Consider the following 20,661-nt stretch of genomic DNA (forward strand, 5'->3'; position numbering starts at 1 on the left):
ATGTGCACTGAAACCACTTGCGCATGAATTTTGAGCTGATACGCATCGCCATTCTACCGTTACGCATGCATTTGACCGTTACTTATTGAGAGGTAAATAACAAGAGGCCCAATGGGCCTGCATCGCTCACCTGGTATAAAACTCACACTTGTAACCTTAAAAGTGATCTAAAATAAAGCTTCAGGCAAAATATCAGTATTTATGATTAAAATTCATTCAAAAGACCCTGTTAATTTTTTTTTTAAACATTTCACCCCTGTGATTGAAAGTCGAACAAAGTCATTATGTTGAACACATTGTATAGCCTTTCATCTCAGGATGCAACTTGCAGAGTATAAACATCCTGTTGTTTAAAGATTTTAACATATTTGACCCCTGTGACCTTGAATATGGTCGAAGGTCATTCACTTGAACAAACTTGGTAGCCCTTCATCCCAGCATGTTAATGGCGAAATATCATCACCCTTGGCCTTTTGCTTATTAAGAAGTCGTTTAAAGGTTTTTAACATAGTTGACCCCTGTGACCTTGAATGTAAGTCAAGGTCATTTATTTGAACAAACTTGGTAGCCCTTCATCCAAGCATGTTACTGGCCAAATATCATCACTCTAGGCCTCTTGGTTATTCAGAAGAAGTTGTCTAAAGGTTTTAAACATAGTTGACCCATGTGACCTTGAATGTAAGTCAAGGTCATTTATTTGAACAAACTTGGTAGCCCTTCATCCAAGCATGTTACTGGCCAAATATCATCACCCTAGGCCTCTTGGTTATTCAGAAGAAGTTGTCCAAATGTTTTTAATATATTTGACCCCAGTGACCTTGAATATAAATCAAGGTCATTTATTTGAACAAACTTGGTAGCACTTCATCCAAGCATGTTACTGGCCAAATATTATCACTCTAGGCCTCTTGGTTACTCAGAAGAAGTTGTCTAAATGTTTTTAACATATTTGACCCCAGTGACCTTGAATATAAATCAAGGTCATTTATTTGAACAAAGTTGGTAGCCCTTTATTTCAGCATGTAACTGGCGAACTATCATCACCCTAGGCCTCTTGGTTATTCAGAAGAGGTTGTTTAAAGGTTAAAAACATATTTGACCCTTGTGACCTTGAATATAGGTCAAGGTCATTTATTTGAACAAACTTGGTAGCCCTTCATCACAGCATGTTACTGGCCAAATATCAACACCCTAGGCGTCTTGGTTATTCAGAAGAAGTTGCTTAAAGATTTTAATGTATTTGACCCCTGTGACCTTGAAAATAGATGAAGGCCATTTATTTGAACAAACTTGGAAGCCCTTCATCCCAGCATGCTTCTGGCCAAATATCATCACTTTGTGCCAGGTGAGCTAACAACACATGTACGACTTCCTGGAACATCAAGTTCTCACAAATGGATAACCTCTTCTCCCCTTTCCAATTAGTCTCACAGAGGAACTCACCTTGAGACAGAGACATTTCTTCTGCGAACAGAATAACTCATCTTGATAAAGAGATGTTTCTTTGGCAGACAGAAGAACTCACCTTGAGACAGAGACATTATTTTGACAGACAGAATAACTCACCTTGAGACAGCGACGTTTCTTTGGCAGACAGTATAACTCCCCTTAAGACAGAGATGTTTCTTTGGCGGACAGAAGAACTCGCCTTGATAAAGAGACATTTCTTTGGTGGACAGAAGAACCAACCTTGAGACAGAGAGGTTTCTTGGATGGACAGAAGAACTCACCTTGAAATAGAGACGTTTCTTTTGCGACCAGAATAACACATCTTGATAAAGAGACATTTCTTTGGTGGACAGAAGAACCAACCTTGAGACAGAGAGGTTTCTTGGATGGACAGAAGAACTCACCTTGAAATAGAGACGTTTCTTTTGCGACCAGAATAACACATCTTGATAAAGAGACATTTCTTTGGCGGACAGTATAACTCACCATGAGACAGAGACATTACTTTGGCAGACAGAATAACTCACCTTGAGACCGAGACATTTCTGTTGCGGACAGAATAACTCACCTCGAGACCGAGACATTTCTTTGGTGGACAGAAGAGCTCACCTTGAGACAGAGACATTTCCTTTGCGGGCAGAATAACTCACCTTGAGACAGCGATGTTTCTTTGGCAGACAGAATAACTCAACTTAAGACAGAGATGTTTCTTTGGCGGACAGAAGAACTCACCTTGAGACAGAGACGTTTCTTGGGCGGACTGAGACTTGTTGAGCTCACTTCCAAATTACTGCTGTCATGTCCATTCACATCCTCCTCTTCTTCTTCTCCCTCCACGTCCATCCTGTCATCCATCCTTCCACTGTTTGATTGGTCGTCACTTTTTTCATCCTCTTCATCCTCGTCATCCTCTGTGTTCTCCTGTGCCTGCTCTGCTAGACGAACCTGGTGTTTCTTAAGTTCCTCACTAGCCTTCATAAAACCTGTAACAACAAAAAGAAAGTAACAAAGTGTTTTTTCTAAGACTCATTTGTATCAGCTATTATAAGCTCATATATATGCTAAGGTAGATTTAACCCATTCACCCCTCAACTCACATTTGAACTTTATCAAAGCATAGTCAAGTCCAGTTTAAAAATGTAGGGGTGAGTGATTGAGGGGGGTATTAAACACTGCATTTAAAGCTGTGAAATATAACATATGTTTCATATAAAGCTCTTGTGGTTCACAGTGTTTTTAATACTCTCTGGCATTAAGCTACTTTCTTTGCAGATGAAAACGTTAAAATTTATATAACATTAATTTTCGTTGACACACGCTTTTCAGAAAAGAATGAAAACACTCTTCAAATCTGAATGTGACCTTGAAAGTTGGTCAAGGTCATTCATTTGAACAAACTTGGTAGCCCTTCATCTCAGCATGCTACAGGCCAAATATCAGTACCCTGAGCCTTTTGGTTATTGAGAAGAAGTTGTTTGAAGATTTTAACATATTTGACCCCTGTGACATTGAAAGTGGGTCAAGGACATTCATTTAAATGAACTTGGTAGCCCTTCATCCCAGTATGCTACAGGCCAAATATTAGTACTCTGGGCCTTTTGGTTATTGAGAAGAAGTTGTTTGAAGATTTTAAGACATTTGACCCCTGTGACCTTGAAAGTTGGTCAAGGCCATTCATTTGAACAAACTTGGTAGCCCTTCATTCCAGCATGCTACCAGCATTTGAACCCTCTCACGACTGTTGACAAAAATGGACTCATCCAGATCAAAGCATTGTATAGTCTACTTAATTATATAGGGTTGAAAGGGTTAAAGCCCTGTTATAAAGTCTACCACATCTCCAACTTAGTACAAACCGTGCACGACACCTCCAATACTTACCAGTGGTCCTCTTGGTTACGATGCTTTTAACATTAGAAGTTATCGGTTTTATTTGGTCTGGTGCTAGTAGGGCTCTGAAAAATAAATGCAATCTTATTTAAAATCTATTTTTTTCCCGGTTTAGTTGAAAACAACATTATTTTGATCACCAGATTAGTCTGAAGCCCCCAACTGATCTCAGTAAGGGCTGAAGAAGGCAACCAGGAGGTCATCAGAAGCTACCCGTGAGTAGTACATGTATTTAGTTGTGAGACATAGTTAAATGTTCGTTTAATATAACATTATTTTAGCTGCAAATGTTACTCGAAGAGAAATGCATGCTACTTGTCTAAATATATTAACAATTGTAATAAATTTACGAATTAACTCACTTCAAAAATCGTGAAAAAATTAACAGCTGCAGAATAAATCCAGTACAGTATACAATAATTATGTACCAATTTTTTCTCATATGCATATCATGAAACGTGTTTATTTTTTCCAGTTAATTTCTTATCTATTTACCATAAAACAGACAGGTGTAAAAACAACGCCTCAAAACAATTGTTACCTTTGGTGAAAGCCTCCAAAGAATCGTACATCCAATTTTTCGCCCTCCTTCCTGATGATCTTGGCGGGCCAGTAGCTGTATCCCTTTAACTTGGCGTACACCAACTCATGGGGTGGATCCTGAAGGCATAAAACAGGACACAAATTAAATCTTGTACCGTATGTAAGACACTTTCCCTATCTTGCTTGACTTTGGTTTGTTTTTGTTTTACATCTTATTTACAGCTATGGTCATTTAAGGACGTGCTAGGTTTTGGTTGTGGAGGAAAGCCGGAGTTCCCAGAGAAAAAACATCGACCTACGGTCAGTACCTGGCAACTGCCCAACGTAGGCCTCGAACCCGCGACCCAGTCGTGGAGGGCAAGTGGTAGCAGAATGTCAGACGCCTTAACCACTTGGCCACCGCTGCCCCCTCCCTATCTTGCTATCCAGCAAGTTGAACTTCATAAGATAATATGTAATGATCAGATTTCATATTAAGACTTAGTTTACAAAAAAAAGTAATTATATACCAGTATATTGTAAACTTAGCAATTATGTAACAGTTGTTTTTTGTCAACCTATTTTTGTCAAATAGAATGAGACTACTAATCCCATGAAAAACGGTTCTGAAATGGCAAAAATATAACTTCTGTGCTGTGAGTACATCTCTGATGTCCATCGGTATACTTCATACTTGCCAACTTTATGAAATTTCCATGGGGGAGAATTAAAAGCATAAATAAAGTGTGTCTATGTACACCCTAGGGCAAAAATAACACTTTTAAATAGCATCTTTTGAGCTGTTCTTTCAGATCATATCTTAGAAAACTGGAAAAGTTTAGCAAACTCAATGGTTGAAAATGCTCAATTTAGGTCCAAAATAGGGTGTCTCCCTCCCATACCTGCCAAAGGACCCAATTTCGTCAGGTTACACAATGAATTTTAGCCCTTCACCTGCTTTAACAACTTCACACACGCCATGATACAATTTTGACCTGGATTTCGTCAATTTCACACATTTTTGCCAGGAATCTTTTCGTATTTTAGAAATTACCGAAGTCACTCGGAATTCTCTAGACTTTTCCTTTCTCTATCAAAAGAAAGACAACCTATTTCCAGTTTCCGTTTCTCACAGATAGGTAAGTTGTGAGTTGTTTATATACGTACTAGAACTGTTTTTGCAAATGTTTATATATAGACCGTTGATACCGAACTTATCGACAAGTAAGTGGTGAGATGTGTTATCGAATAATTGAGTTGCTTTTACAATTGTGTATACGTAGTATTTTGAAAGTAACTTATGTCTTCTGGAAGTAGAGTGTGACTTCTTATTGTCAGAACCATTTTTATTGACAGAAACAAATGCCTGTGAAAACTCAGGATCATATATATCATTATGAATATATTTTATGAATTGTCTTGCTGACAAATCTTGTTGATTTTTCAGCCTTGAATTTGGTATTGGTGGATGAGGATGAGCCAGATCTGCTGGAAGAACAGTTCAATGTATGCAGAATGTACCCTTTTGCATCATTAAAATATCAAAGTATTAATCTAATTTCTACTTTTCTTATATTTATTGCGTAAAAAAACGTCATACGCTATGACCCTCTTTTTCAGTTTCAGTCTAGCCGGGGTTGGCAGGTATCATACTTACACAGGGCTCACAGAACCAATCCTTGGGCTTAGCATTAGACGTGTAGTATAATACTTACACAGAGCTCACAGAACCAATCCTTGGGCTTAGCATAAGACGTGTAGTATAATACTTAAACACAGGGCTCACAGAACCAATCCTTGGGCTTTGCATTAGACGTGCAGTATAATACTTACACAGGGCTCACAGAACCAATCCTTCGGCTTAGCATTAGACGTGTAGTAACAATTATGGCACTGCTTAATTTCTTCAACCTAAAACACATGATTAAAAATAATTTGCTAAAACAGGCCACATTTTCTTGAAATTAAGTGTTTGCAATTATTTTTTTCCCCATTCCTATATTATATTGAATAATTGTGCAAAATTTGTAAATTACTATTAGAAACTGCCTGTAACAATAACATTTCAAATGTTATAAGTTATGCTCAGACCTTCTTAACTTAATTTAACTTTTAAAAAAAATTTGAATTTCATTCTTAATTCAGAGGAATCAGAAGATATACAAGCTGTATTAAAAACAACCATGCCTTGCTTTAAGATTTTTAACAGGTCAGCCTTCAGAAGAGCCTCGAGCTGGACTTTTTTGTATTAAAACAGCTTTCAGAAAGGATTATTATTATTTCCACTGTCAATTGATATTTGTTTAACATCATCTTAACAAGTCCAAAGCTCAACTTAGGCTCATTGATTCAGTGATCCATTCGTAAATCTACTAGTCTCAGACTAGCAGTAGCAGACTAGTGTTAGTTTTCAGTCCTGAATTAAATGTAACATATGTCTATAAACATATAACTTACATCATATTTACAATCTCTGGCCATTATTCTGGCTAATTCTGTCATTCCACCCTTGACTTCATCTGAAATAAGAAATCTGATTTACAAAAGTCGCAAACACCTTCAGTGTAGATGTGTATACTTGTCAAGTCATTCTATATTTGAGAGTGTCTACCAGTTTGAAATTTATATTTTGTATAAACGAGATTGTGATCTTTAACATTTTTATTTTCAGCATCTGCAGTGTTCCTATGACCATAGCTGTTTTGAAAATGTAAAATCCCGAACAAATATTTAAAACCCATAGACAAATATTCAAAATTATGTCTGTTGATGCATCACAACTTAATTGATCACAATTTAATTGATCACAAACTCAGACAGTAAAGCTGGCCAAAACTTTCCATTCATTTGAAAATAATTAATATGAATTTGTGCCTCGCTAAATTTAGTTTCAAACTTGAAAGGTTGTTGGATATATATGTAGTACAGAACTTTCAAACCAAAAAATATTTAGTCATCTTGGAATTGCACATTCATTGTAAACCAAGACAACAATACTCCTATAGAATGATATACATACAATATGATCTGAGACTGAATTAAAGTCAAGCAATTTCTATTCTCTTTTTGTTAACCTTCCATTTGTGACAGATCTAGAGGTCATCATTTTTCAATTCCTTCACTAGAGGTCGAACCCAGCTAGGACCTCTTATTAGTTTGACACTTTACCAATGGGGCCTAAGAAACAATTCTCTTTAACTGAGTCAGTACGACAAGATAAATATTTTACCAGGAAACACATCGGGACATGCTTACTTACCCCCATATATGAGGTAGATATTGTGGAATATGAGATGTGTGTCGGCCAGGAACTCCTCCAGACTACGGTACCTGTGACTCTCCACCTTCTGCTCAATGCGGTTCAGGTCCATGGACTGATACACAAAGTATCGCTCAAACTGTACTTCCTGTTCTCGGTGGCCAATCTTATGTAACTCTCGGGTCTGGCAAATACAAACATGTGTGTGAATTTAAAACAGTGCCCTAAGCACTTAAAAGCATTTTAATGAATTTGGAAGAAATGATTTTAAGTAGAGAAAATAAAACGTCTTTATTGGAACCTGAAAATCAAGCAGGTATAATGGATTGTGGTGACCCTTACTGGAAAAGTGCTTAAAACAGCAAATACGGAACCACACCCAAAATATGGATAGTGATCACAAAGTTATAATATCAAAACCCCTAGAAGGAAGTAGTTTAAGGGGAGCCTACATACAGATTTGGGAAAGATCTCTTCAGTACTTTCTGAAAAATAGCATAAACAAAGTTGAACTGTCAAAATCTAAAAGGCAGCCATCTTGTTCTTCCGATCAGTCTCAAAATGAAACATGCACACCTAAAGACCAAGGGAAACCTTCATAAAAATCTTAGAAAAGATCTGTCCTGTACTTCCTGAGAAACAACAATAACAAGCATTATGTAAAGACAGTTGGATTGACAGACAGACAATGGAGATGATGACTTGCAGTAGTTTTAACATCTCATCATCTCATGTTCGAGGGCTGAAAATACCCAATAATGGGTTAACAGCTGACATAGGTAGGTAAATGATGGATCTACGGACAAAGCCAACCCTTCGTACCTTCTCCTTCATCCTCATGATCGTGTAACTAAGAAGTGTGTTCAGTAGCTTCCTTTTCATCTTGTTTTTCTTCTTTCCTGCCTATAACAAAGAGCAGTTCCAATGATTGCATTTAAGCTATAAACATATCCAATCTGAACAGACAATATCAGTTGAGTTGCTAATTTTTGCAGGTATTATAGCTCTAGTTTCAAAAAAATTAATGTGGAAATCATTTAAGACGATTTGTATTTGAATCTTAAACTTTTTCTGACATTTCAAAATCTTCACAAGCTAGGCAGTATAAATATTCATGAAATGTGTTATACAAAATCTTTCACAGGCAAAATTAAATCCTCACAAAAATTAGCATCTGAACACTCATTATGTCAGCTTATCTATATGACTTATATTTAACAGGATTTATGTCAGCTTATCTATATGACTTACATTTAACAGGATTTTATGTTGATTTAAGTCCAATGTAGAAGAGAATCATATAGTGATTATGAGTTTAAACTGATATTTTTTATATGAAAATGAAATAATACATGTCATGCATTTCAGTATACATTAGAATCTGGTGACTCAAATGATCATGTGGATCTTAAATGAATGTTAGATTCTTAAGATCTAATGAAACAAATCTGATAATTTTTTTCTGAGTAAGCCCCTTGTTGGCTAAAGATGAATTTGGGACAAGTTTCATAAATCTCATATGAAACTGAAACAAATGCCAGATTCTGTTGCAAATATTTGTGAAAACACCATTTCCTCAAGTTAACTAGAAATCTACAATAACAACATCTTGACCCCAAGCATTGTTTCTTTTGTGACATCACGTACACAACAATTGGAAGTCTGTGACACAATTAAGTTGTTCTTGTTATGATATCACAAATTAAACAATAGAAAAAAAACAGCCAATCACAGCTCCTCCTCCAGGTGTTACTGACGTGTGTGTAACGTAAGTTATTGTTGTGGGTACACGTTATAACACTAATAACAGGGTAGTTATGTGATAAATATAAGTGCCTTGTTATCAATATTTTCAAACTTTGCATCATTTTTTGCACAATACTTCAAAATACAACATTATTGTATGAATATATTAACACATAATTTGAAACAAAATAATTCATTCATCATATCTATTACTTCTGTATAATAATTTTTCACCAGGTTATATAAGTCCATGTACAGAGTCAATATCAACTTTGAAACAAAAGATCATTTATTTGTCAAATTTATTAATCAATTTACGATATTTATGTTAGAACATCTATTTGGGGATATCAAATCACTGTAAATGAAACATGCAAACACTTCCGATCTAAAATCTATGCAGTTCATTTACATAGTCCTAAACCTCTAAAACATTACTACGACTCCATGCTTAAAACTCCCAACAATACCAACAGACAACATAACAGCCAACTTTGATTCAATATATAAGTAAGTTAATTGCAAATTATAACAATCAAATCAAACCAAAAAAAAAGGGAAAAAACTATATATTTCTCACAAGCTCTGGACCTTAAGCCCAAGAAGAATGGTTGTCATGTGATAGCAAATCAAATTTTTATATTTTTTCAGATAATAATATTTTTTTGCATTTTATGTTAAGAATCACATTAAGCATCACTGACATTTGCAGCAAATAATCTAAACTACAAGAATACATATATATGAAATTAGCTTCCAAAAAGCACTTTGCATCCATCACGATACACTTTATATGTTGTTCCATTTACAATAAAGTCAACCCTTAATTCTAATCAAAGGCAAAAACTATAGTTTCAGATTGACCAAAACCAAAACAAAATTTCATCTTTTGTGTTATGATGTGTTTATAAACAATTCTTCATAAACTTCTTAACCATTTCACCCCTATGTAACTTCGGTAGACTATACCATGCATTGATCTGGATGAGTGTATTATGGTCTACAGTGGTGAAAGGGTTTAAATTCTTCAATGATTTTCTCAAATTTTCTTCATTTTAGGGGAATATTTCTCGGGGAATAATTCAATTCAACTGTACAAGTTCAACTTCTGTAGCGAAAATTAAAAAATATTGATACAATCTAATGTTCAACTAACCAAATTGTTTTTATTAATCTCTATTATCAAATGACCTCTAGAATGGCTTTCAATCTCTATGAGTATGATTATTTTCTATTCGATGGACTTAAGCAAGTCTAGCATATAGACTTGTTTAAGTCAAAAATATAGGAGCAAAAGTACCTCAGTGATAATTATGGAGACTGATAATCCAGTCTGTATGACATCATCCCTATTATATATACAACCTTATCCACAAGTCCCTTCAAAGGTAGAAAATTAGATAAAATTAAGTTTGCGTATAAATGGATTACATGTACTTATATTTCTCAAATAATTACAAAAACTAACATTTTATTTTTACTTATTCCAGGAGTTAAAGTTGTATTACTTTCAATAAGTGATGTTCTGTAAATACATTTTGGTTGGGTGAACCATTCCACTGGCCTGAAGCCCAGAGATAGCAGAAGTAATGTTGGGACTAGTGAAATTTTCCAAATTTATTACAAAATTTTAAGTCCGAAGAACTTTTCATAATCAACTAGCGGGCTAGTACTGTACATATGAAACTTTACATCTCTAAATCATGTAAAATAACTGTTCACATTGTTCACATGATACCAGAACTTCAAATCATAATCATCTAAACCAATTCTTACATGAAATATAAGCAATCTAGAGTACAAACACAGGTATAGTATAGGACTTCCACCAAACCATGCGGGGCACATGAACGTACACCATGAAATCTACCACCCAATTCTGATGCAATTAAACAGTTATGGTATCTATAAAGTATGATTAGGCTTAATTGTATAAGATAGTCCCCTAGCTACAAGTGAGTGAACAGCTATATATTTACATATGCCCTTCCCATTTTCCATTAACTCTATGGACAGCCAGCCTGCAGTTACTGGACAGTAACTGCAGTCTGCATCATCTGGTCACATGACCATGGTTTCTGTGAGGTCAGTGTTAGCAACCACTCCCACCGATACGATAGCAGCCATCTTGTTGTTGTCGTTTGGTTCATACAGGTCGCATTTTGACGGGTTTCGCAGACAATGAAGACATCCAGAATAGGAAGGGAAGTTCTTACTTTTGTATTAGAATGTTCTGCACATATAATTAGAGCTTTTAACTGCATTTAACAGTTGTCGCCTGGTAAGTGAGTGGACAACTATATAAATGTAGCTGATACTGTCTAGGAGTGCCCCCTAGCCCCTAGTGAGTAGACAACTATATAAATGTAGCTGATCCTGTCTAGGAGCGCTCACTAGCCAGTAGTGAGTAGACAACTATATAAATGTAGCTTATACTGTCTAGGAGTGCCCCCTAGCCACTAGTGATTAGACAACTATATAAATGTACCTGATACTGTCTAGGAGTGCCCCCTAGCCAGTAGTGAGTAGACGACTATATAAATGTAGCTGATACTGTCTAGGAGCGCCCACTAGCCAGTAGTGAGTAGACAACTATATAAATGTAGCTGATACGGTCTAGGAGCGCTCCCTAGCCAGTAGTGAGTAGACAACTATATAAATGTAGCTGATCCTGTCTAGGAGCGCTCACTAGCCAGTAGTGAGTAGACAACTATATAAATGTAGCTGATAGTGTCTTAGAGTGCCCCCTAGCAAGTAGTGAGTAGACAACTATATAAATGTAGCTGATCCTGTCTAGGAGCGCTCACTAGCCAGTAGTGAGTAGACAACTATATAAATGTAGCTGATCCTGTCTAGGAGCGCTCACTAGCCAGTAGTGAGTAGACAACTATATAAATGTAGCTGATACGGTCTAGGAGCGCTCCCTAGCCAGTAGTGAGTAGACAACTATATAAATGTAGCTGATCCTGTCTAGGAGCGCTCACTAGCCAGTAGTGAGTAGACAACTATATAAATGTAGCTTATACTGTCTAGGAGTGCCCCCTAGCCACTAGTGAGTAGACAACCATATAAATGTAGCTGATAAGTGTCTAGGAGTGCCCCCTAGCCACTAGTGAGTAGACATCTATATAAATGTAGCTGATAAGTGTCTAGGAGTGCCCCCTAGCCACTAGTGAGTAGACAACTATATAAATGTAGCTGATACTGTCTAGGAGCGCCATCTAGCCAGTAGTGAGTAGACAACTATATAAATGTAGCTGATACTGTCTAGGAGAGTGAGTAGACAACTATATTAATGTAGCTGATACTGTCTAGGAGGGCCCCTTAGCCACTAGTGCGTAGACAACTATATAAATTTAGCTGATACTGTCTAGGAGGTCCCCCAAGCCACTAGTGAGAAGACAACTATATAAATGTGGCTGATACTGTCTAGGATTCCCCCCAAGCCACTAGTGATTAGACAACTATATAAATGAAGCTGATACTGTCTAGGAGGGCCCCCTAGCCACTAGTGAGTAGACAACTATATCAAGCCACTAGTGAGTAGACAACTATATAAATGTAGCTGATAGTGTCTTAGAGTGCCCCCTAGCAAGTAGTGAGTAGACAACTATATAAATGTAGCTGATACTGTCTAGGAGCCCCCCCTAGCCACTAGTGAGTAGACAACTATATTAATGTAGCTGATACTGTCTAGGAGCGCCCCCAAGCCACTAGTGAGTAGACAACTATATAAATGTTGCTGATAGTGTCTAGGAGTGCCCCCTAGCCAGTAGTGAGTAGACGACTATATAAATGTAGCTGATACTGTCTAGGAGCGCCCCCTAGCCACTAGTGAGTAGACACCTATATAAATGTAGCTGATACTGTCTAGGAGTGCACCCAAGCCACTAGTGAGTAGACAACTATATAAATGTAGATGATACTGTCTAGGAGCGCCCCCTACCCACTAGTGAGTAGACAACTATATAAATGTAGCTGATCCTGTCTAGGAGCGCCCCCTAGCCACTAGTGAGTAGACAACTATATTAATGCAGCTGATACTGTCTAGGAGCGCCCCCTAGCCAGTAGTGAGTAGACGACTATATAAATGTAGCTGATACTGTCTAGGAGAGTGAGTAGACAACTATATAAATGTAGCTGATACTTTCTAGGAGTGCCCCCAAGCCACTAGTGAGTAGACAACTATATAAATGTTGCTGATAGTGTCTAGGAGTGCCCCCAAGCCACTAGTGAGTAGACAACTATATAAATGTAGATGATACTGTCTAGGAGCGCCCCCTAGCCACTCGTGAGTAGAAACTATATAAATGTAGCTGATACCGTCTAGGAGCGCCCCCTAGCCAGTAGTGAGTAGACAACTATATAAATCTAGCTGATACTGTCTAGGAGCGCCCCCTAGCCAGTAGTGAGGAGACAACTATATAAATGTAGCTGATACTGTCTAGGAGTCCCCCAAAGCCACTAGTGAGTAGACAACTATATAAATGTTGCTGATAGTGTCTAGGAGTGCCCCCAAGCCACTAGTGAGTAGACAACTATAGAAATGTTGCTGATAGTGTCTAGGAGTGCCCCCTAGCCAGTAGTGAGTAGCCGACTATATAAATGTAGCTGATACTGTCTAGGAGAGTGAGTAGACAACTATATAAATGTAGCTGATAGTGTCTAAGAGTGCCCCCTAGCCAGTAGTGAGTAGACAACTATATAAATGTTGCTGATAGTGTCTAGGAGTGCCCCCTAGCCAGTAGTGAGTAGCCGACTATATAAATGTAGCTGATACTGTCTAGGAGCGACCCCTAGCCACTCGTGAGTAGAAACTATATAAATGTAGCCGATACTGTCTAGGAGCGCCCCCTAGCCACTAGTGAGTAGACAACTATATTAATGCAGCTGATACTGTCTAGGAGCGCCCCCTAGCCAGTAGTGAGTAGACAACTATATAAAGGTAGCTGATACTGTCTAGGAGCGCCCCCTAGCCACTCGTGAGTAGAAACTATATAAATGTAGCTGATACTGTCTAGGAGTCCCCCCAAGCCACTAGTGAGTAGACAACTATATAAATGTAGCTGATACTGTCTAGGAGAGTGAGTAGACAACTATATAAATGTAGCTGATACTGTCTAGGAGCGCCCCCTAGCCACTCGTGAGTAGAAACTATATAAATGTAGCTGATACTGTCTAGGAGCGCCCCCTAGCCAGTAGTGCGTAGACAACTAAATAAATGTAGCTGATACTGTCTAGGAGCGCCCCCTAGCCACTAGTGAGTAGACAACTATATAAATGTAGATGTGGCTTTTACAGCTAGGAATTGTAGAAGTCAGCTAAGCTGTTGTCATTTATTTTTACTGCATATTTAAGGCATAACCCAATACTGGTTTCAGCTATGATACATTTTTTGTTCAAAATTTTCCTATCACTAAACATTCTTACCCCTTTCGCCACATAAATCACAAAATAATGTAAGGATAACATGACACATAAGGGTCGGGTTGAGATAGCAGATCAGAGGATGACGAGTGAGGGCTACAGGACTACTATGAAGATGAAATCATGAATAGGCGATGAAGAATGATGATGATGAATGACAAGATGATGAGATGACCTCATATAAGATGAAATGGTGAGAAATGAGGATGAGATTATCAGAGATGTGAGGAAGACAACACTGACACCGTGTACAGTCCACCGTGGTATTATTTGGCAGTGCTTTAGATGATGGTACAGCCAGAAGCAGCTATGTATAAAGTCTGTATCTAGGAGCTTGTCCTCTCTATACTAAAACCTGACCCTGTGTCAGTGTCATCTGGCAACGCAAGACCTTCAAAACTTCACAAAGTTCCACTGACAAATCAAATATTTGTTCATAATATAATAACCAACAGTTTTAACATTATATTCATTCCACATCAATGCAAGGCTTGAGTCGGGCATTTTTGCATATGTTATAACGTAAACTTTAAAGAAATATGGTGACTGTTGGGTCCACTATATCATAATAGTTCTGTTGGTACATCTTATTAAATTTTGTGGCCATGAAATTAAAACAAAAATAAACACAAACAAAAAATAAATAAAAAAAATAAAAATAAAATTTCATAATCAAAATTTTCTTGTACCTTAGGTACAATAGATTTTTTTTTTTAAAGAGTGTTCAACAACTCAATATGTTCGTCACTTTCAAAATAATTAGAGATCAATTCCAGTGAACACGTTAGCATCAGTGACAAAAACAAGATATTGATGAAACTTCTGCCAAGTAACACTGACACATTTATATCAGAATCCATATACAGGAAAATAAATGGGAAATAAATGTACGTTTCATTAAATGGGGAAAATAACCCACAAAAATGCAAATACCATAGAGATAGAAAATGATATTACCTCTATCTCCTTTTCATCATGCGAAATGAAGGGAAAAACATATTACAACAACATGTTATATAGGTAATATTGAAACACAATTACGACTTATATACCAAATATAAAATGGCTACTTATTACAATATTGAAATGTTGGTGATTACAAACTTTTAACACTTTTTTCAGAGTAAAATGTCCCTTGAATGAGTCCGTTTCAAATCTCCAAGTTTAAAGATTCCACTAAGGATTAGCATCCGAATAATATTTTTTATGAATAACAAGCACTGCATCTGTCATGATAATATTATTTAAATTTACAAAGTTACACTTTTCCTAAAAATGTCCTAAATTAAAACTAACGTCCATATAGTGTACTGGGTAAAATAACTCCTTTAAGAGTAATTTATTGATTTTTTTTATTCATAACAAGTGACCATGACCTTTGACCTTTTGACCAGTAAAGCGTTCCTAAGCATCACAGCACTTTGGATTAGAAAGCCTTGTATAAAGTGTGACTTTAATTTGAATGACCAATGGTAATTGAAGTTTAACTTATTGTTTGTATCGCTCAGGAACAGCTGTGTTTTAAGTTAAAGTATTCTTCCATATATATTTAATAATATAGCTCTGGCTTAGAGTTACTGCACCTGGGCCATTTTCGTTTATTGCGAACCGGCTGAACCAGAGTGGTTTTAGTATTTCTGAAATAAGGTCGGACCTAGTTATCGGATGCTGCTTTCAGGTGAACCTTTGCAAAGCCTTGACAAAGCCTTGACAAAGCCTTGCCAGGCCTGCATAATCATTTGCAGATCCACCAGGATTTATACCCAAAATGTTACATTTTTAAACAGACAAACCGTTTGTCCCTGGCCCCTGGCAAGGTATTCCTCTATCAATGATTTTTCAAATAGGCCTTGTGGCCAATAAGTTTGGCTCTCATTTTGATGCTATGTACTTAAAATGTCTATTTAGCAGCATTGGTAAAGTGTAGGATTTGCAGTGTAACTGTCCTGCAGTTTTTGCTTTTCGCTTCTTGCCATTTCTATTTTCCTTAATTCAAATTGTGAACAACTGTAACTATGTAAAATGCATCAGAACTATGATTTATATTGACTTGAAGAAACAAACTTTAAATAATGATGAACAACAGCAATAATACATTTTCACTTGATAGTACCGGTTTAACAGGTTTTAACTACTCAAAGATAAAACATTGTTATTTAACTTGTTTTCATAACTTTTAAATACAATTCAACATGATAAGATTTTCATATTATGTATTATTTTCAAACCTGAATGAATCATAAAGCTTCATTTTTTTTAAATAACTGAACAGTTCAACATCAATTCATAATGAGAAGTTTCATGCTTTTCCAGATTCATCATGAAAACAGAACAAAATTGACTGAATTCAATTGTGAATACATTTTTCACTACTTGACAATTCAACATTACCACCACAGATATAAATGTTTACTGGTAATAAAAGTTGATTCAACATGATTTAACTGCTTTCACTACTTTTAAAATCAGTCTTATTTCAAAAATGAAGGTTATAGCATGCACAAAGAAAGAGGAATTGAACATACACTGTAGGCATGTCAAAATGTGGGTCTCTGTCATATCACTTCAAACTAGTTCATCAACACGTAATACGTAATACATACTTTTCCTTGTATCAGAGTTTTGCAGACTGTTTAGTTGTTGTATTTCAAGGGCCAATTAATTATTTCTCCACCTCCTTCCCTTTTCATCTTAATAATCAGGCAGAGAAAATTCTTATACTACCTAATACAACACAATTTCCCCCTTTGATTCCCCCCTCCCCTTTTATTTTCCTTTTGAAAAAGCACAGATAGAACCCTTGGGGAGAAAAATGTCTAATTTCATTGACTGGGTTAAATGGGACCTTACTTCAGACTCAAATATACACACAAAAAATACCCTAGTTCCCTATAAAGGGCTGTGACAGAAGCAGTGAACACTGGAAACATGAAATTAAACAACTATACAGCATAGTATGGTTTCTCCATACAAGTATCAAATAGTTAGTAGTAGGTATATATGCAAGTGATAAAAGCAGGTACAATTTTCTTTGTTTCCTCTTTTGATAACATTTCCAAGCAAATATGTTTAAATGGGTATTTTTTCTGTGAAATTTGAAATGAATAAATTTGCATATATAACTATAAAATGATCTTTGTCCATGCATTAACTTGTATTTTTGGAGTACCGTTAACAACTAACACAATAATCAAGTCAAGAATGAAAGTAGAAAATCAGCTAACCTGTAAGTTTGACTGCAAATGAAAGAGACACACAGAGTTATAAGTGAGGGTATATAAAGAGGCTATATAGGTCTTACATTACGGTCTAGACTACTTGTTTCATGGAATTATTTTTGTTTGGTGATTGCTTGATGAATATTCTGAAGTGCTCTATGAATATTCAGCATTGCTGTATCATGAATACTCAGCACTTATCAATGAATATTTATCATTGCTGAAATGAATATTCATTATTGTTCATCAATGAATATGAATATTCAGCAGAATTTCATTACATTGACTTAGTACTTTTTGCTGAGTCTCTCCAGGAAAAGTTTGTCAAATTAGATAAAGTTTGGACCTTTTTTCTCTTCCTTATATCTTAAATTAATTCAACATAATGTCACATTTCAAGTAATTTCATGTACACACACTTTTTTCTCTATAAAGAGCTGCATGCAATTCACTTCATTTATCCTGCAAAAAGCCCAGTAGGGGTGGCGGGCATATGTAGTATTCAAATTTTCATAGAATGACACGGCAAGAGTAATCAGGTAGAATTGTAATAACCGTAAAAAATAGAATGTTTTCCCCAATGATATTTCAAAAATACTATGGCCTTCTTATGGCAGAATTTCTCAACCTTTTTCTGAAGCGTCACTGGTAACCCTGTTTATCAACATGTAGTCAAGCTTTTTATTGCACAAACAGCTGTATACAGTTATCAAAAAGAATGACTAGATCAACGGCAGTACCCAAATGTTATCCAATGATTGAGCTAGATTCTTTGATGTACCTAACCATCAGTACAGTTCTACCCGTACCCAGTAGGTGACCCCAGAAAGTACAACAAAGGAGACGTCAATATACGATAGGTGAGAAAATGATTCAGAAGTAGAAACTGAGTTTACCAATAATTTCACCAATTTTATCGTTAAATTTGATTTGAAGTTGCTTTTGTTTTTAATTGAAGATATTTCATTGAAATATTTCAGGATTTTTTCCTTATGTCGAACTTATTCCCCTTTTCAGAAAAACAACTTAGAATGAACTCTGATATAAGAGCACAGCAATCTCAGTTTTGGCATGAGTGATTTTAGGAGTGGAATTTGATAAAAAAAACAAGAGGCCCAAGAGGGCCTGTATCGTTCACCTGAATATTTAAGCAGTCATAGCAAAATATTCTCATTAAATATTATATTGCACTAAAAATATTTCCCTCGCAAACTTTGTTGGCTCCATCTGTTGAAACTACCAGCAAAATATCATTATAAGATTCTATGCTTTTAGATTCTTCTTCAGAAGTTGCTTGACATATTTTTCCCTGTGATCTTGTAAGTAGGTCAATGTCATTTTCCTTCTCAAATTGGTTAGCTCTATTCCAAAAAGCTACCAGCCAAATCTTATGAATCCATTCCTTTTAGTTCTCAAGAACAAATCCATTAAAATGTTGTTGACCTCTGTGACCTCTAAAGTAGGTTGAGGTCATTTTCATTTGCAAACTTTGGTGAGCTCTATCCCGGGAAGTCACCAGCCAAATATTATAATTTTATGCCTTTTAATTCTTCAGAAGAAGCTGTTTGAACTGTTTGACATATTTGAACGCTGTGACCTTGAAAGTAGGTCAAGGTCATTTTCATTCGCAAACTTTGTTTGGCTCTTTCCCAGGAAGCCACCTGCCAAATATTAAGATTTTATAACTACCAGTTCTTCAGAAGAAGTCGTTTAAAGTGTTTGACATATCTGCCTCATGTGACCTTAAAAGAAGGTCAAGGTCATTTTCATTCTCAAACTTTGTTCGGCTCTTTCCTAGGAAGCTACAAGCCAAATATAGAGATTATATACCTTTCAGTTCTTCAGAAGAAGTCGTTTGAAGTGTCTGACACATTTGACTCCTGTGACCTTGAAAGAAGGTCAAGGTCATTTTCATTCTCAAACTTTGTCGGGCTCTATCCAAGGAAGCCATCAATCAAAAATAAAGATTCTATACCTTTCAGTTCTTCAGAAGAAGTCATTTGAAGCTTTTGACATATATGACCCCTGTGACCTTGAAAGTAGGTCAAACTAGTTTTCATTCTCAAACTTTGTTGGGCTCTATCCCAGGAAGCCACCAGCCAAATATAAAGATTATATACCTTTCAGTTCTTCAGAAGAAGTCGTTTGAAGTGTTTGACACATTTGACCCCTGTGACCTTGAAAGAAGGTCAAGGTAATTTTCATTCTCAAACTTTGTTGGGCTCCATCCAAGGAAGCCATCAGCCAAATATGAAGATTCTATACCTTTTAATTCTTCAGAAGAAGTCGTTTGAAGTTTTTGACATATTTGACCCCTGTGACCTTGAAAGTAGGTCAAACTAATTTTCATTCTCAAACTTTGTTGGTCTCTATCCCAGGAAGCCACCAGCCAAATATAAAGATTCTATACCTTTCAGTTCTTCAGAAGAAGTCGTTTGAAGTGTTTGACACATTTGACCCCTGTGACCTTGAAAGTAGGTCAAGGTCATTTTCATTCTCAAACTTTGTTGGGCTCTATCCCAGGAAGCCATCAGCAAAATATGAAGATTCTATACCTTTTAGTTCTTTAGAAGAAGTCGTTTGAAGTTTTTGACATATTTGACCCCTGTGACCTTGAAAACAGGTCAAGGTCATTTTCGTTCATAAACTTTGTAGGGCTCCTACCAACGAAGCTCTCAGACAAATATCATGACTCTTGGCCTGTCCGTTCTTCAGAAGAAGTTGTTTAAAGGAAAAGTTGACGGACAAGGACGGACGGACGGACGGACGACGGACGGACGCAGCGCCACGGCATAAGCTCACTTGGCACTTCGTGCCAGGTGAGCTAATAAAAAACAAAAAACAAAAAAACCTGATTGGTAATTAAGAGTGCCAGTCCATTATGGGAATGCCCATTTTTGCATTTAGAATGAGTTTTTTGTCTAGATCTGAACCCATTTACAAAGAGCAGAAAAAAAAGCACTGATAATAATATAACCATATAGTGTTTGGTTTTATACACAATACACTAAACAGTAAAATCAACAAAGGTGTAGAAAAGTGAAATCTTCTTTTTGAAAACATCAGGACACAGAAATTAACAAAACCAGAGGTAGATGTCACAAAGATGAAAACTGATTATGACAAACAAGATTCTGGTTCAGTTTGATA

At 36.4% G+C, this 20,661-nt stretch overlaps 1 protein-coding gene across 4 annotated transcripts in view; it reads right to left on the bottom strand.

Moving 5' to 3' along the window:
- Nucleotides 1-20,661, bottom strand: part of LOC110441436 (zinc finger MYND domain-containing protein 11-like) — a 31,565-nt gene that overhangs the window by 6,491 nt on the left and 4,413 nt on the right. Inside the window, exons 4-12 of one of the 4 annotated variants that reach the window (XM_021484565.1) lie at nt 17,518-17,529; nt 15,251-15,259; nt 7,943-8,023; nt 7,121-7,304; nt 6,319-6,380; nt 5,695-5,772; nt 3,881-3,999; nt 3,331-3,404; nt 2,182-2,432 (exon numbers count right to left, since the gene is read on the bottom strand). In XM_021484565.1, the coding sequence (XP_021340240.1) occupies nt 2,182-2,432; nt 3,331-3,404; nt 3,881-3,999; nt 5,695-5,772; nt 6,319-6,380; nt 7,121-7,304; nt 7,943-8,023; nt 15,251-15,259; nt 17,518-17,529 (870 nt within the window). The remainder of the gene's footprint in view (nt 1-2,181; nt 2,433-3,330; nt 3,405-3,880; nt 4,000-5,694; nt 5,773-6,318; nt 6,381-7,120; nt 7,305-7,942; nt 8,024-15,250; nt 15,260-17,517; nt 17,530-20,661) is intronic. The other 3 variants (XM_021484567.1, XM_021484566.1, XM_021484568.1) reach the window with 3 other exon arrangements.

Source organism: Mizuhopecten yessoensis, unplaced genomic scaffold (assembly GCF_002113885.1).
Source record: "Mizuhopecten yessoensis strain PY_sf001 unplaced genomic scaffold, ASM211388v2 scaffold715957, whole genome shotgun sequence".
Taxonomy (NCBI): Eukaryota; Metazoa; Mollusca; class Bivalvia; order Pectinida; family Pectinidae; genus Mizuhopecten; species Mizuhopecten yessoensis.